At 35.3% G+C, this 15964-nt stretch overlaps 1 protein-coding gene and 1 pseudogene across 2 annotated transcripts in view; both read left to right on the top strand.

Annotated features, from left to right (window-relative positions):
• PEX3 (peroxisomal biogenesis factor 3) overlaps positions 1 to 15964 on the top strand; it is a 32420-nt gene that overhangs the window by 4234 nt on the left and 12222 nt on the right. For both annotated transcript variants that reach the window (XM_088795434.1, XM_019744459.3), the window contains exons 2-8: positions 2271 to 2402; positions 7159 to 7240; positions 12900 to 12943; positions 14163 to 14287; positions 14572 to 14638; positions 14745 to 14799; positions 15356 to 15524. In XM_088795434.1, coding sequence (XP_088651560.1) covers positions 2271 to 2402; positions 7159 to 7240; positions 12900 to 12943; positions 14163 to 14287; positions 14572 to 14638; positions 14745 to 14799; positions 15356 to 15524 — 674 coding nt within the window. The remainder of the gene's footprint in view (positions 1 to 2270; positions 2403 to 7158; positions 7241 to 12899; positions 12944 to 14162; positions 14288 to 14571; positions 14639 to 14744; positions 14800 to 15355; positions 15525 to 15964) is intronic.
• Positions 10531 to 12892, top strand: LOC141571771 (ATP synthase peripheral stalk subunit b, mitochondrial pseudogene; annotated as a pseudogene).

Raw genomic sequence — 15964 nt, 5'->3', positions numbered from 1 at the left:
GAACATCAGTCATATTGGATTAGGCACCACCTTCATGACCTTTTAACTTGATTACCTCTGTAAAGACCCAAATAAGGTAACATTCTGAAGTACTGGGGCTTCAACGTAGGAATTTGGGATACACACAGTTCAACCCATAACAATTCATTTTCTTCTTTTAGCTTTAGTTAAAATATACTATGTTTATCAATCAATAGTTTCTAAAAAAATTTTACCTGACAGTGCTGAGGATTTAATGAGAGCAGTGGGCCCTCTCCCCAGGAAAACACATATACCAATCAAATATACTATTATTCCAGAAAATTCTTAGCTATACAAAGCGCATTATTGCAGTGTTTCATTTTACACTATTATTTGAGAAATAATTTTACACAAAATTTGCAATCTGTTGTGCAAATAAAATACAAGTAATTCATTGAGAAGTAGTTGTCAAGTAACAAACAATTGCCTATCAGAGTGTTACTTTGTGAAATATAAGCCAGTTTCTTCCTTGGTTTTGTGGCCCCGTCATCAGGTTATTGAAGACAGATTATAAGACAGGTAGCTCTGAAGAAGCCACTTACATGAACTGTTACTTGTTCTTTAAGCATGATTATAATGCCTTTGTTTGCAGACAGACATAACAGCACTCATACTTTATTTCTGCCTAATGATTTGTAGGACATACCTTTTAATGAACTGTTATTTTTAGGAAAACATAACATGGCATCAGTTCATCTATAATGCTTATGTTAGTGAAAATAATTCTGGATATGTGTTTGCTTTACAGTTCTTAAAGGGCTGCCTCCTCCCCATCTGTGACAAACAGGCCAAACCCAATTTTTAGGTCATGCCAGTTCTTAGGTTCTTTTTGGTAGATATTGGGGGCCCCAGACAGTTGGAGGTAGGTGAGGATTTATCTACCCCCCTAGAACCTTGTTGCCAGGTTGTAGTGAAGCAAATTCTGGCACACATAAAAACATCTGTTAGCAAGCATAGATAAAAGAGTATCATAACTTTTTCTATCAGCTCAGTGAAGTCCCAGTGTCCTTTTTACTGCTACAATAGAACCGTGCATAAATAGTTTCCCTGAAGGAAATGCAACAGTAGTCTAGCTGTAGGATTTGCTGGCCATGCAGTTAACACCTCTGACTAAGAATCCTGCAAACCAGCAGTTGAGGATCTGAGGTAAGCCACTCCTAAAGGTGAAGGACTCGCTGGATTTGTGCATTCTTGTTCAAATGAGTATTACTAAAATGTTTTAGCTAATCCAGAATCTTAAACACAATTAATCTAATCTGTGGAAATCCATTTCTGATATTCCTTATGCTAGATAAAAGTTAGTTGATGTGCTTAAACCTTGGAGTAGGGCTTTTGATCAAGTGCTAGCTAACCACTCTGGAGTATTCACATTCCCAGTTAGGACAACTGACTGCCCCTGGGGTATAGACCAAAATGTACACATTTATATCATGCTATCTATGATGAACTGTGTTAAAGTAAGTTGCTGGCCACATGACCCTGCCTATATTTTTACACTGTTATAATTGAGAAATTTCTATACCCTCCGCTCCCTCCTGGTTTTGCATAAGTTACTGGTTTTAGAAGTCTGCCTGACTGTGTACCTTTCTTTTATTCTTCCTTTTAAAATTTTTTCCTTATAGTTTTAAAAAGTATTATATGTTTATTGAAGAAAATATAGAGAAGCAAAAAGAAGGAAAAAAGTCACCTGCTATCTCACTATTCAACACTGACCATTGTTTATTATATGTTAGAAATTAACACCCATCTGTTTTTCTGTATATCAGCTTACATTAAAAAGCAAAACTTCCAGGATCTTATTTTATCACCTAACAGTAAAACATGGACATTTCCGTGAGTCATTACCTGTATAGTAATGTGTTTTTTTAATAGCTACATCAAATTTCATTGTATTCGTGAACCATAATTTATTTAAACGATACCCTATTGCTGGTCATTTAGAATACCTCCAGTCCACTATCAAAGGCATTACCAGACTTTGGAGACTTAATTCCTTTTTGTTTCTTCAGACCTAATCCTTATGTACCCCTCTATCATTGGCTGTTAAAATGCCAATCTCCTTTTCCTTCTCTTTAGGTCACAGTTCTTACATAACTCTTTAATTTAGGTTTTTAAAAGTTGTAATTTTTAGCTTTTCACTAATATAAGCCTTATATTTGGATAAACCAGGTTAAAACTACTATTTGGAATTTTTAATACTCTAATGAATTGGATTAATATACTAGCTTGTTTTAAAAATACAATTTTAGGAGTATATATCCTGGGGAAATACGGACAGAAGAAAATCAGAGAAATACAGGAAAAGGAGGCTGCAGAATACATCGCCCAAGCGCGACGACAGTACCATTTTGAAAGTAACCAGAGGACTTGCAATATGACTGGTAAGGCAAAGAGAATATTGATAGTTATTTGATGATTTATATTAATTTGCATAACTCTGGGACCAAACTTAACACGTTGCGTACGGATCACGAGAATCTTCGTTTTTTTCTGAGCCATGTGTTAAGGACGGATAACGAGAATTCTCGTTTTTACTGTTGACTCTTTTTACTTTGCATATTTTATTGAATTATTTGTGTTTCGTTAATATCTAACGGGCAAATGTCGTTAATGAATAAAGTCTGCATCATAGGTACACTTTTTAGAATTCATATTATTTTTTTTTCTAAAAAAATAGTGATTTTGAATCGGATACATTTTTTCACCCATGAGTCATTTCACGTGTTACATTCACAACAGTGGATGTACGAATAAACAGAGTTTTCCAGAACTGTAGTGATTTGTTTATAACATTCGGAACCTTAGTATCCCTTAGGCGATTTTGAATTATGTTATTTTTGGAAAAACACCGAATTATTTTATTTAATTCTTCGGTGATACCTCATGAAATACATATTGTCCCACTGCACAAAGGAAGCTGCTTTCTGCAGTATCACACCAGGAGGGATTACTAACATCATAGGTGAGTAAATCCTAAAAAATTCCATAGAAAAATAATAAATGACATAGAAGCATTTATGCTTTAAAGAGAAGAGTGCATTTTAATGTAGTTTCTTTTAAAAACCTGCCGTAACAGAGGGGTATGAGGGATTTAAACCCCGCCATACGCAACGTGTTAAAAGGCAAAGGAAAAATGATAAATCTAACAAGTATTTATCACATGACTTAACTGAAATACATCATTTAATGTGGATTTTTAAAAATCAATATAAATCAGTATACAATATAAATGCTTGTTCATTCATTTTATTTATTCATTCAGCAAATACTGGGGGTACCCAGCGATTGGGAAACAAGGTGAACAATAAAAAATAAAAAAATCCCAGACATTCAGAGTTCATGTGCTAGTGAGAGAAAATGAGGATAACCAACAAGTAGATAATTTTAGGCAGTGGTGGCTGCTATAAGGAGACTAAAGCTTTGACGGGGTGGGAATGCTCTTTAAGATACAGCAGTCAGGAGAGTCAGGCCTCTTTGCGGAGGTGACATTTGAGGAGAAACCAGATAATACAATGGAGGAACCATGCAAAATGCCTGGAAGATGGAAACGAGCTTGGCACATTCAAGAAACAGCAAAAAGGCTGTGTAGCTACAGTGGAATGAGCAACGGATGCGTGTTAGGAAGTGAGGCTGCACAGGTAGGCCTGATCCCACTGGCTCTTACATGTCGCAGCAGAGCGTCTCAAGTTTGTTAAATTTACAGTAGGCAACCACAGACCTGTAAGTTTAGTACAATACTATACAGTCAGTCAGTGATAATTAATAGTAATAGTTTATCCTCCAGAGCTAGAAACCTACTAGTAGAATGCTATTACAAAATCGTTTGAAAAGAACAAAATGTTATTGTGTAACTGGCATAACTTTAAAGAATCAGTTTTCACATCCATGTCAAACCTGTTTGGGATTTATTATTATTATTATTATTATTATTATTATTATTTAAAACTTAATCCTTTCTCTGACATTTCTTTCAAGAACAATTAATTTAGGAAGAATGTATAAAGGTAGGTTCTCTTTGTTCAATTTTAAAAGTAGAATTTTTTTCAGAGAACTTTATTTTTAGTTCAGTCTCATTTAACAACTAAAGAGACTGAGATTAAGGAAGTTAAGAGACACATCCAAAGTTACAGCTGGATTATGATTTTTTACATTTGAAACAATAATATGGCATTCTATAAAGCAAATAGTAATCACAAATACGGTATATAATGACAACCCAAGACACAGTGTGTAAGAGCACAGCTCAAGAGTGGGGCGTCTCTGGTTCACTTCCCAGTTTTGCCTCATAATAGCTGTGTGTCTTTGGGCAAATCTAAATCTTAGCTCTCTTCTCTATACAAAGATCTTCTAAAACCCACTTCATAAATGTTTTGTGAGAATGTGATGAGATAGTGCATATAAAGTGGTTGGCATAGAATCCTCAGTAACTTTTTTACAGTGATGTAATTCTTTAAATGGATATTCAGCATTCAATATAGTGGTGCTGCCAAGGACCTTTTAATGAATTTTTAGAGAATAAGAACAGTCTGTTTTTAGTTATTACTCACATTTTCAGAAAATGGAAAAAGGTAGACTCTGGCGCTTCAAAATCATCTCAGTTTGGCATGGACCCTTGTGTCAGTTTGGGTCCTCTGGGAAGCAGATGCTAAGATGGGATTAGATGTACAAGAGCTTAATTGGGGGAAGCCCCTGTGAAGAATAAAGGGAAGGGAACGGAAGTAGTCAAGGAAAGCCTTTAGACTACAATGCAGGTCTGATAGGTGAATGGAAAGGGAAAAGGAAGGAAGATTAGGTAAGAAGAGTCTCCATCTGCAGCACAGTTCTAGAAAGCTTTGGCAGGCTGGTCGGGAGTCCTCAAGCCTAAGTCCCCTGGTAGGTGAGTCCCGCAGGAATCGTCCTGCTTCCATGTCCCCACTGAGCGCTCTGGTTGGCTGGGAGTGGTGCCAACATGGTAATGCATCCAGAGGGGTGGCAGCTGGGGCTGTCAGCTACTTATGCTCCTGCAACCAGAATGTGGTGGCACTTTTCTATGACCCTCACAGCCCTCAGATGAATTGAGTAGCTGACTGTAGGCAATTAAAAATAAAATATGGTGATCACTAGGAGCCAAAGTATAGATTCACTGAAAAACTTTCCCAGTTAGCTTTCTGGATGCATTGATAATGGGGTTACAGATCATGATTACATTTCTATCCTTTTGGATAAGATGTGATGAATATACTAGAAAAATTTAGTACTTTTAGGTAAATATAGCTAGTTTTTCTACCCAAGAAGTTAGCCCCAACTTGAAAGGTAGCATCAATAGAATGCTCTGTGCCCTGCCCATTGGCTTTACCTTCTTCATGATTTTACTCAAGATTTAGGAGAAATGCTTCCTAAATTTACACATGACATGGTGCTTAGACACATATCTGACACTATAAATGAAGTTTCAGGATGCAAAATAGTCTTGTCCCATATAAGTGCTAGACTGGAATAAATGAATTGTCTGCATTAAAAGTCACTTGTACAGATACAGAATTGTCCAGCTTGTTATGAGCAAATCGTATACTGAGGCTTACAGAAATACTAATTTCATCTTAGGCGACAGTAATAAAGTCTGCAGTTGGATCCAAGGTAATTACAACATGCTCTGCAGTAATCAGAGTACAGGTCCATTTCTGCCTCTCACATGTTAAGAAGATACAAACTGGAATATGTCAGAAGCTAAGTAAGGATAATAATAAGCACTAACACTTATTGAGCATTTCCATGTGCAAAGAAGCACTGTTCTAAATGCTTTGTATGCCTCAATCCTTACAACAATCGTACAAGGTAGATCCAGTGTTATCCTCAGTTACAGATGAGGATATTGAGCCACGGAGAGGTTAAGTAACTTTCTCAGGTCACGCAGATTCACAGCTGATGAAGGGTCATCTGTGATTTGTGGTTGGACTGGGGATGCTTATCATGGAGACCAGATGGCTAAAAGAAGACATGAAAGCTGTATTCAACTAGATACAGAAACATATTTGTTCAGTGTTAATACTGACGACTGGAAGAGAAGAATAGGCTTTTCTTCAGTTAAATAGGCTTAAAGGGAACGTAAAAAGCTCTTATCTCTCAGGAGAATTATTGAAGAGACTCCTCTCAGATCATGTTGTTATACCACATTATCTTTTTGGGGTTTTTTTTCCTGCGAAAAGCTTTATTGTTTCAATGTGGTTCACACCACACAATCTTTAAACTAGTTCCCTGCTAACTTCTATTTCTGAATGTAGGACTCTAGCCTTGCTTTTTCTTGGTAAGGTAACATATCATGTTATGGATTTTGTAATAAATGTGTCTTGCCCAGTCAAGAAGTAAAAATCATACACTAAAGTTTTCCCTTTTAAAATGTGGCATTTGTGACCTCTTGATATTTTTCAGTTTTGTTTTGTCATTGCTTATTAGTGTTAGAAACTCATTTTAAATTTATATGTGTGTATTTCTCCAGCATGTCTTATGCCATGCATGGAGCCATAAATCAACTCCTGTAAATTACATGCAATCTTTTTTCCTTGGAGTACTGTATCTTATTTTATCATGATGTTATTCATGGGAGTTACAGGCAATAGCTATTGGCAAAACCAAAACTACAACTCAGCAGCTTTTGTCTAGGTTTTAATAACTGCGTATTGCTTCGTAGTATTTAATAAACTTTTTTCTAAAATTAGAAATAAAATGTGAAGCAAAACGTATAGCTAAAGATAAAAGTGTTTTTAATCATTTCATTCTATCAGAAATAAACATTTATTGTAAAGAAAATTTGGAGTGTACAAAAGAGAAAAAAAAGAATTACCCATAATCCATAGCCCAAAGACCACCACTGTTAACATCTGGGAATAATTCTTCACATTCTTTCTTCTTTGTGCACTTGTTTACATTGCTGTGATCATAATATGTATAAAACTTTGTTCACTTAACATAAGCAGATAAATTATTAGTACATAATCCATTTTTATTAATGTTAACAATAACTTGAAAACTCTATCCCTGACCTTGTCTCCCAGCCCTTGCTAGTTGCTAGTCCTATCATACAGCCCAAAATAATGCGCACTTCTCGGTGAGGGCAGCCATGTTACTTGTGACCGTTTGTATGTTCTGTTCGTATTGCAGTGCTCTCCATGCTGCCCACACTGAGAGAGGCCTTAATGCAGCAACTCAATTCTGAGAGCCTCACAGCTCTGCTAAAAAACAGGTAAATAAATGCAAGCTACACTGTTTTTTGTTGATATACTGCTCTTAAAGTTGATTTGATCAACTGAAATAGTTCAGGGGTCTTTGTTTCCTTGTTTTTCTAATTAAAACTTACATAGGCTTATTGAGAAAAAGATGTTTGCTAACTGTATCATTGAATTCATTCTATTTTGTCCATTTATTTATTTATACTCTAACTTGATGCACAAAATATTTAGGTCAATATTTACATGCATTCTGGTTTTCGTGTAAATAGGTCTTATATTACTTTGATGTTATTCAGAAATTTAATTATTGCGTGCTTATGGAATATGTTCCTGAACCAGATGTAGTGAAGCTAAGTTATGTTAAACATTGTGCTTCGTAACGAGTTTACAGTAATAGGTAAAGCATATGAACATATATCTTAGAGAAATAAGGCATATGAACTTGCCTTTTATATTATTAACAAAATGAAGTAAAAATATAACATGAGCATACAATAATGACAATTTACCTTACCATGACAGTTTACTGTGTACAAACCACTTTCATAGGACCTCGTATACGGAGTGCAGTATGTGTTGGGGTATTGTAATTTAGTGTGGTGCTGTGTTCATTTGAGAAGAGTTCCAGAAGGAAAGGGCTTCTTATTTTAATGAACAAGATGGAGGGAAATGGTTTCAATAAATAAATACTAATCATTGTGAACTTACTGAAATATTCACTTTCCTTATAAATCATCCTTCAATAGCTGGGGGAAGGAAGTACTATTTCTGGAGTGTTTCTCTGTGCCAGGCCCAGTGCCAGATGTCTTATATACATGCTCCCATTTAATTTTCACAATATCCTTATGAGGCAGATATTAGCATCTCCATTTTGCAGATAGGAATTTACTGTTCAGACAGCTTAAATAGTAAGCTGGAAAATTTCTTTGAAAAACATTTTCTATATTCAGAGAATACCTCCCAAAATACCAGTGGATTTGTATACTTGGGATTTTTTTTTCAATTTGATTAAAGTATAATGCTAGTGATAAGGGGTTTTCCTCCTAAATTTCATCATTCTCTTAGAGGTTGACACACTTTCTTAATAGATGTAAGATTCAGTTTATAAATTAGTTCATATAATTATATGAAGAAGAAACATGTAAGCAGATTACTCTCAAATAAAGGCTTAATTATCACCTGTATGAACATAAATAGGGGATAAAGAAATATGTACATAAGTAGGGGATAAAGAATAGAAATGCATTTTAATTGCCATAAGTTTTAGTCTTATTGGGGAGATAAGACAAATGAAATAAGTGAATAGCACTTTTATAAAAGCAACATAAAAACAGACACAATAAACATATAGTGGCATTGTTCCTTCTCGGTGACTCTGTTTCCTGCAAGGCCCTATGTTCCCTGTTCTTTAGGAGATTCAAGATAAGATTTTGTCTCTTTCCCTTTAAGACATTGTCATCCAAGGGAGGAAGTAGATGAAATAAAGTATGATAATTCAAGACATTATGTTTAATCTAGGGTAAAAAGTAGAAGTAAAATGTGGGGAGAAAATATGGGAGGCTAGAGAACACAGGGATTAATTTTGATGGCTCATCCTGGACAGCTCTAAAGAAAAGGTGTCATTCCTGTTTTCTTACTCAATACACAGGAGAAGTTCTTAAGCTCCTGGGTGTTTAAGACGGGCAACAGTTCTCATTGACTGTTTCCTTTTTAAATATCTCATATTATTTTTTTCTTGCCTTTCTTTTGATTTGAATGTACTATTTGCAGTTTGTGGGGTGAGAATGTCCAGTTGAAAACCATTTGCTAAAGAGGGGTTTAAGCCCTGACGAAGTGTAATTAAATAAGGCCTCCAATCTTATGACTGCTTTTGTATTAATTTTTAGTCAGCTAAGCTCTCATATAAGCCTGTCAAGCAAGTTCATTTTCTATTTAAACTAATTATAACAATAGCTAATCAGAAATAAATAAAAGACTTGGTAGTCTTATTTTGTCAGTTTTGTGACAGCAAGTAAATGTCCATCACTGTTTTCAGTGCTTGGCATTCTTAGTGGAGATTGATAATGGCCATGAAGTTTCAGTGACAAAGAATCTTCAACAGCCTACCTCACAAGAGAGGTAGAACACTTGGAAAGGATTAGTGTAATTCTTACACAGATACTTATATTTCAGTGACATTAAAGAGTGTCGTGGTATTTAACTTGGAGTTAATTCCATTAGACAAATCATTTGAAATGAATCTTTAAATACAAAGTGTTTTCTCTGTTCTTCTACATAGATTTGGAATCGAAATCTTTTAAAAAGATAATAAGGTGAATTTTTTTAAATCATTTTTTAAAAATACATACCTGTGAAATGATTACCACCATCAAGGTAATTAACATATCCAGCACCTTATGTAGTTACATGTGTGTGTGTAATGAGAACACTTAAGATTTACTCTCTCAGCAAATTGTAAGTATACAATGCATTTTAATAACTGTACTCACCATTGCTGTGCCTTAGGTCTCCGGAACTTATTTTTCTTATAACTCTAAGTTTAAGTCTACTTTTAAGGTCTAATAATGGTGAATGGCAATATGAAGAAATGTCCTGTATGGCTATAACTCTTCCCTCTCCTACTAAAGTCACCTCAACTAGATAGTTTCAAGACTTATTTCCCCTTCCTTAGACTGTTGCTACTAAGTACTTCCTATATTGAAATTTTTGGAAGTGCTGTTTTCTTACCTTGTTTCATTTAGATTTCTGTAACAAGCACTTTAAATTTTTTCTGAGGTAACATTCAAAAGAAAATGTGATTTACCTGTGTGAGAATACTTAACCCTTGAATTTTGGTTGATTCTCAATTTTATCAGAATAAATATGGCATTCCACCGTGAGGCTTAAACATTAGCTTCAGGTTGCAGCGGTGCCTTGTAGGATTCACTCCACAGATCTTCTGAACCTGTGCCATCTAGGAAAGGGGTCATGGGAGCTCTAGCGTCTGCTCAGTGGGAAAGAAAGATAAGACGCTAGTAATGTCCCACAATTGTAATGGTAACTCAACTTCTTATTGAAATGTAAATTTATTTCTGAATATAGTAATAAAGAATATGTGTTTGTATATCTTTCTGGGTTTTTATTTCATTTTTCTAGTAATTTATTTTAATTGTGTTTTACAATAGTATTGGTCTGTGACAGATTGGAAATAAGAAAGAAAGAAAAAAAAAAACAACTGTTCCTTCCACATAGGTGGTTTGAAAAGCACTGAACTCTATCCACATAGCGTATTCACACAGGGGAGTACTGTGCTGTGGTTTAAAAAAAAAGGAGAGACTTGCAAGCAACTATCTTGCTCCTGCCCCAGGCAGACTGTTGTCCTGGGTGGTACATTCTGCCACTGCCACAGCAGCCCCATCTCGAGAACACAGCCCTCCTTGGTCCACAGGTATTGGAGGCAACAAGGATCTTTCACCCTGGGCAGCCGAGTCTTGTCCCTGTACCGCCTCTTCCTGAATATGGAGGAAAAGTTCATCATGGGCTGATCCCTGTTCCTTAATCCTAAAACCGGTGTAACAGGACCCTATGTGCTCGGAACTGGGCTTCTCTTAAATTTTCTATCCAAAGAAATATATGTGATTACACCGGAGACCATCTCTGCCATATCGACAATACGGTTGATTGTCTACGCAGTTAAAAAAAAATATATGGTGCCTGTATTGGGGAATTTGATGATAAACTCAATAAGCAAAAAATTGCCCAACTAGAAGAGGTAAAACAGGCTTCCTTCAAATACATCCAGAGTGCAGCTGATCTGGAGAAGTCACATCAGGCACTGGTTCAGAAACACCATTACAGTTTTGACGTCCAGAGGGATGACATGCTATAGCCTTGGAGGTTACTTACCGGAAATGGCTGCATAGAGCATACAAGGAGGTAAAGAATCGCCTAGACTATCATATCTCTGCAGAATATGATGCATTGGAAGGAGCAAGAGCACATGATAAGCACATGAGACAGAATGTATCTACACGGCAGGAAGTGCAGACCTAAAGCTGCTGCAAAGATGGCCCAGACACAGCCAGTTTTGTAAATGCATCCCAGTTAAGACAGCTACAAACAGTTGACTAAGTGGGAATTAGACTGTGTGACAGAATCTTTCTGTATTGTTGTCTACTACCTAAAAATGAAATGCCTGAGACTCATATGAGAGAATTAAAACAAACTATCTATTGACCAATGGTGGGGGAGGAGGTGATTATCTTTATATTCCTACAGAATGATCTCCAGGATATATTGTTATGTATTTTTTAAAAGGTAAAGTATAATGTGTATAGTATGCTACCATTTATCTAAGGGGCAGATATAAATATCAATACATATTTATTTATATGGAGCAAAACATGGCAAAGTATTTTTAAATAATAATCTATGAAGAAGGGAGGATAAAGGGGAATGGGAACAGATTTCTTTAAATATACTGTGTTGTATAATTTGCCTTTGGGACCATATAAATACATATTTATAAAACTATTTAATGTTTAAAAACCAATGTCTAAAAATGATAGTAAAATAAATTAGCCTAAAAATGTGTCTAGTTGGTGGTATAACCGCAAAGACAGAAACTGTGCCGGGGCCTTTAAAACAGAAATTTGACTGTAAATTCTTAGTGGGATATATGCTCTTAGAGCTCACAGAGTTGAAAAACAAAAACATTAAAGTCTTTTAAATATTGCTTTTGCTATTCTGAGACTGTTGTGCATAGAGTGAGGGATAATGCAAATTAGTAATTGCATTGGTTTCACTGATTTCTGGTGTTGACAAAGAAATACGGGGGTATTATCAATGATGTGAAGTTAAAGCCACATGGTTCTAATTTTGAATTAGAAGTTTCAGAATGAATTCTTAATGTATTTTATCTCTTTGAATATGTGTTTATATAAATAGATATGCGCGCGCGCGCACACACACACACACACACACACACACACACACTTACTAGCTTAGTCTACTGAAAAGGCATAGAAATAATGACCTACCCAGTAGCAATGCATATCCCTAATCGAAGGCTGCAGTTTCAGACTACCGTTTCCCACTACAGGGAACTAGGACTCTCGGAAAAAATGGCTGATTTCAGGTCTGCTGCAAGAATTGAACAAGATAAACCCAGAACAACTTTTTGTGTCAATAAGCAAGGAAGGCTAATTGGGGTCATGTCAAAAGGATTCAGGAACCAACCTGAATAGTCCCCTCATTGATCAAAGATGGGTAATTTTAACATCAATAAGACTAATAACTACAGTGGGTTGAAACATATCAAATATACATTTAAATTCATGTGTTCGTAATGACACTTTAAACAAAAAATACTTCATTATTTACCTTAGAAGGGATTATAGGACCTACTTTATTATACGTAAAATGTAAATCAGGGAAAAAAAACATTTTTCCTTCTTTCCCTATATGATTTTACAAAAATTCCAAAGAGAAGAAAAGGACTGGAAGGGTATATATCAATGTACTAGTGAAAATGGTTGTTATCATTGGTTACTGAAATTGCAGTAGTTTTGTTCCTATATTTTGTGGGCTTTGTTTTCTGCAGTTACCCTGTGATAAACTATAATTAAATGTAGAGCTATAAAGTTCAAAGTTTTCTGTTAGATTACCTGATTATTTTCATATTTTTTTCTTTAGGCCTTCAAACAAGCTAGAAATATGGGAGGATCTGAAGATTATCAGTAAGCCTACATATTCTGTGTGACAGCACATCCTTAAAATATTTCTAAAGGGAAATTTATACTCTGTTATATGGATGACTCTTCTTTATCTCATAGTTGTTGTCAGGATTAAATCTCACAAAGCAAGTAGATCAATGTCTGGTCGTAGAAAGTACTGGGTAAATGTTAGCAGCAGTGGTGCTGTTGTTATTGTTACTGTTATGATAATATATAAACCTGTCCTAGATCACTGTATGCCTCTACTAGGTACTGATATTACACTTTAAAGGAAGTTTTTACTCCAATCCAGATAGTTACTTTGATATTATATACAAATTTTCATTAGTGATAAAAATTTGAAACAAAGAAATGCCCTGGGTAATACACACACACACACACACACACGTCTTAGAACTTAATGCTATCTATTATTCCTACATTTTCCCATCCACTTGACTAATCTTTATCAACTGAGTCATGCTTAAGCTTTGCCTATTTGAAAATAAATTAAACCTGTGTAGTACCCTGTATTTCCTTTCAGTTATTAAACGTTCTCACACCCCTGATATGATACCAAAGATTTCTACATTCCCTTCTCACTCCCACTCACTCTTTGACACACTACAGCCTGCCTTCCAGTCCCGAGTCTCCACCCAAGCAACTCTTGCAATCGTCAGTAGTAACTTGTGTGTTGCTAAATCTAGTGGACATTTTCCTCCTGCTAGGCCTCCCGGCAACAGTCAACGCCTTGGCTCTGTCCTCTGTTTTGAACACTCTGTCCTAGGCTGCTATGAAGCCTCGTCTCCAGATGTTCCCCCAGTTTCCATACCTTCCTCCAGCCCTTTAATGGGCTCACCCTCCTTTGCCTGCCGTTGGAGGCTGGAGTTCTTCCATGCTCAGCCCTCTTCTCTTACTCTGAACTAGCTCCCCGGACAAATCAGTTCTGAGGCTGCAACTCTTAGCTTCCCAGTCCTCTTGTTTCCCTTTTAAAGCTAATAATATATAACCCTTAACTCAATATGTGTTATTGTTGCAATTAAGATCATACCTAATTTACATTAAAAAGTTATAAGGAGATAGACTTTGAAATATTTTGAATTGATATATTCTTGTACAAAACAGTTACAAATGAATTTTTTAAATCATCTTATGAAAAAATAACCATAGGGATGATTTCTGATTTTATACATTTATTTGTGTTTTAATAATAGTACCAAATGGTTTTCTTTTCTCTGTGAAGGTTTCACAAGAAGTATCGTAGCTGTATATAGTACCTGTATGCTGGTTGTTCTTTTGCGAGTCCAGTTAAACATTATTGGTGGATACATTTACCTGGATAATGCAGCAGTTGGCAAAAATGGCACTGTAAGTTTAATAGATTTAAAAAGATATTGCCCTTTGTTTCAAGAGGTTCAAAATTTAACCGAATATTATTTTTCCGATAATTTCTATAAAATATCTTCATATTTTATGTGATTGTAAACTTTTAGCATTATTGCTTTTCGTATTTTGAAACTAGACTTTTTGTTACATTAAAGAGTATTATTTTGCCTATTATTCCAGGTCCTGAAAATTGCTCAAGTTATACTGAAAGTATTATTTATTTACTAATAATACTGGATAATTTAACCTTATTTCTGTTGATACAGACAGCTCTTGCTCCGCCAGATGTCCAACAGCAATATTTGTCAAGCATTCAACATCTCCTCGGAGATGGTGAGATTCTTATTTGTGACCTTTAAACTAATTGTAATTCATTCCTGGTATTACTGAGGAATTTAAAAGATAAACAAGGCTTTTATGTTTGTTTTTCCTTTAATAGGTCTGACAGAATTGATCACTGTCATTAAACAAGCTGTGCAGAAGATTTTAGGAAGGTAAGGCATTTTGTTTGGCTTTTCTGACTTCCTTATTCTGATGAATAAAAGAAAAATCAGAATTGTTCTAGCGAAGTTAATGAAACTTGACAAATGGTGGTTCGTGAAATTCTTTGTAACCTAAGACAGACACAGCCCTTGGATATTGAATTATGGAATCCATTTTCTTCACCATTATCAACCTTTTGATACTAAGGGAGGTTTTAATGTTTCATTGTTTATTGATTGACTTCCAAACAAATCAGAAATATTTGGGTCATGAGATAAAAGTTCTACTTTAAAATCTACCTCTGAAGAGTTTATCTCCCGTTTATACTAATAATGTCTCTAATCACAGTGGGAGTTTACTTGTGAAATCTGCAGCAAGATTTTTCTTGGCTCTGTAATAGTGCCCCTTAACTGATGGCTGATTTCTTAATCTACTCTGATGATTTCACCATCAGCAGTTTCAGGTTTGACTGGATGAAACAGGATCCCAGTTAGTCACCAGTTAGGAAGAGTATATATTGTGTTGTATAGTTTCAGTTAATCCCAATTTCGTTTTCTCTGTTTCTAGTGTTTCTCTTAAACATTCTCTGTCCCTTTTGGACTTGGAGCAAAAACTAAAAGAAATCAGAAATCTCGTTGAGCAGCATAAATCTTCCTCTTGGATTAATAAAGATGGATCCAAATCTTTATTATGCCATTACATGATGCCAGACGAAGAAACTCCATTAGCAGTGCAGGTGCTTAATTTATAACCATCTAACCAAACCACTTACTCTATATTTTTAATTTTTTTTTTTTACTATCCCTTAAAATTTAGATTTCTGAGGTAAGTGATTTAAAGACATAATTTCAATAATTTAAGTAAAATCTCATTAATTTAGAAAACAAATTTCAAACATGAATTCTAGTTAGAAACATTTATAATTTTAGATATTCAGCAGATTTTTATTGGGTATTAGTTATGTGCCAGATACTATGCTATATGATCAGAATATAAAATGAATAGGACAATTGGTTACTGAAATTACCGTTACATTACATTATGATTGTAATTGCATTACACATGGGAAACTCCGGAGACCAATTCATGTGGCTAGAGTGCATTTCTATGAGATCAAGTGGCAAAAAATAGAGCTGACAGTTGGGGGAAGATTGTGAATTGCTTTGTACGCCAGGT

The sequence above is a fragment of the Rhinolophus sinicus genome, chromosome 2, assembly GCF_057876585.1.
Source record: "Rhinolophus sinicus isolate RSI-liver-muscle chromosome 2, RSI-T2T, whole genome shotgun sequence".
NCBI classification, from domain to species: Eukaryota; Metazoa; Chordata; class Mammalia; order Chiroptera; family Rhinolophidae; genus Rhinolophus; species Rhinolophus sinicus.
This window is presented reverse-complemented; position numbering and strand designations above follow the sequence as displayed.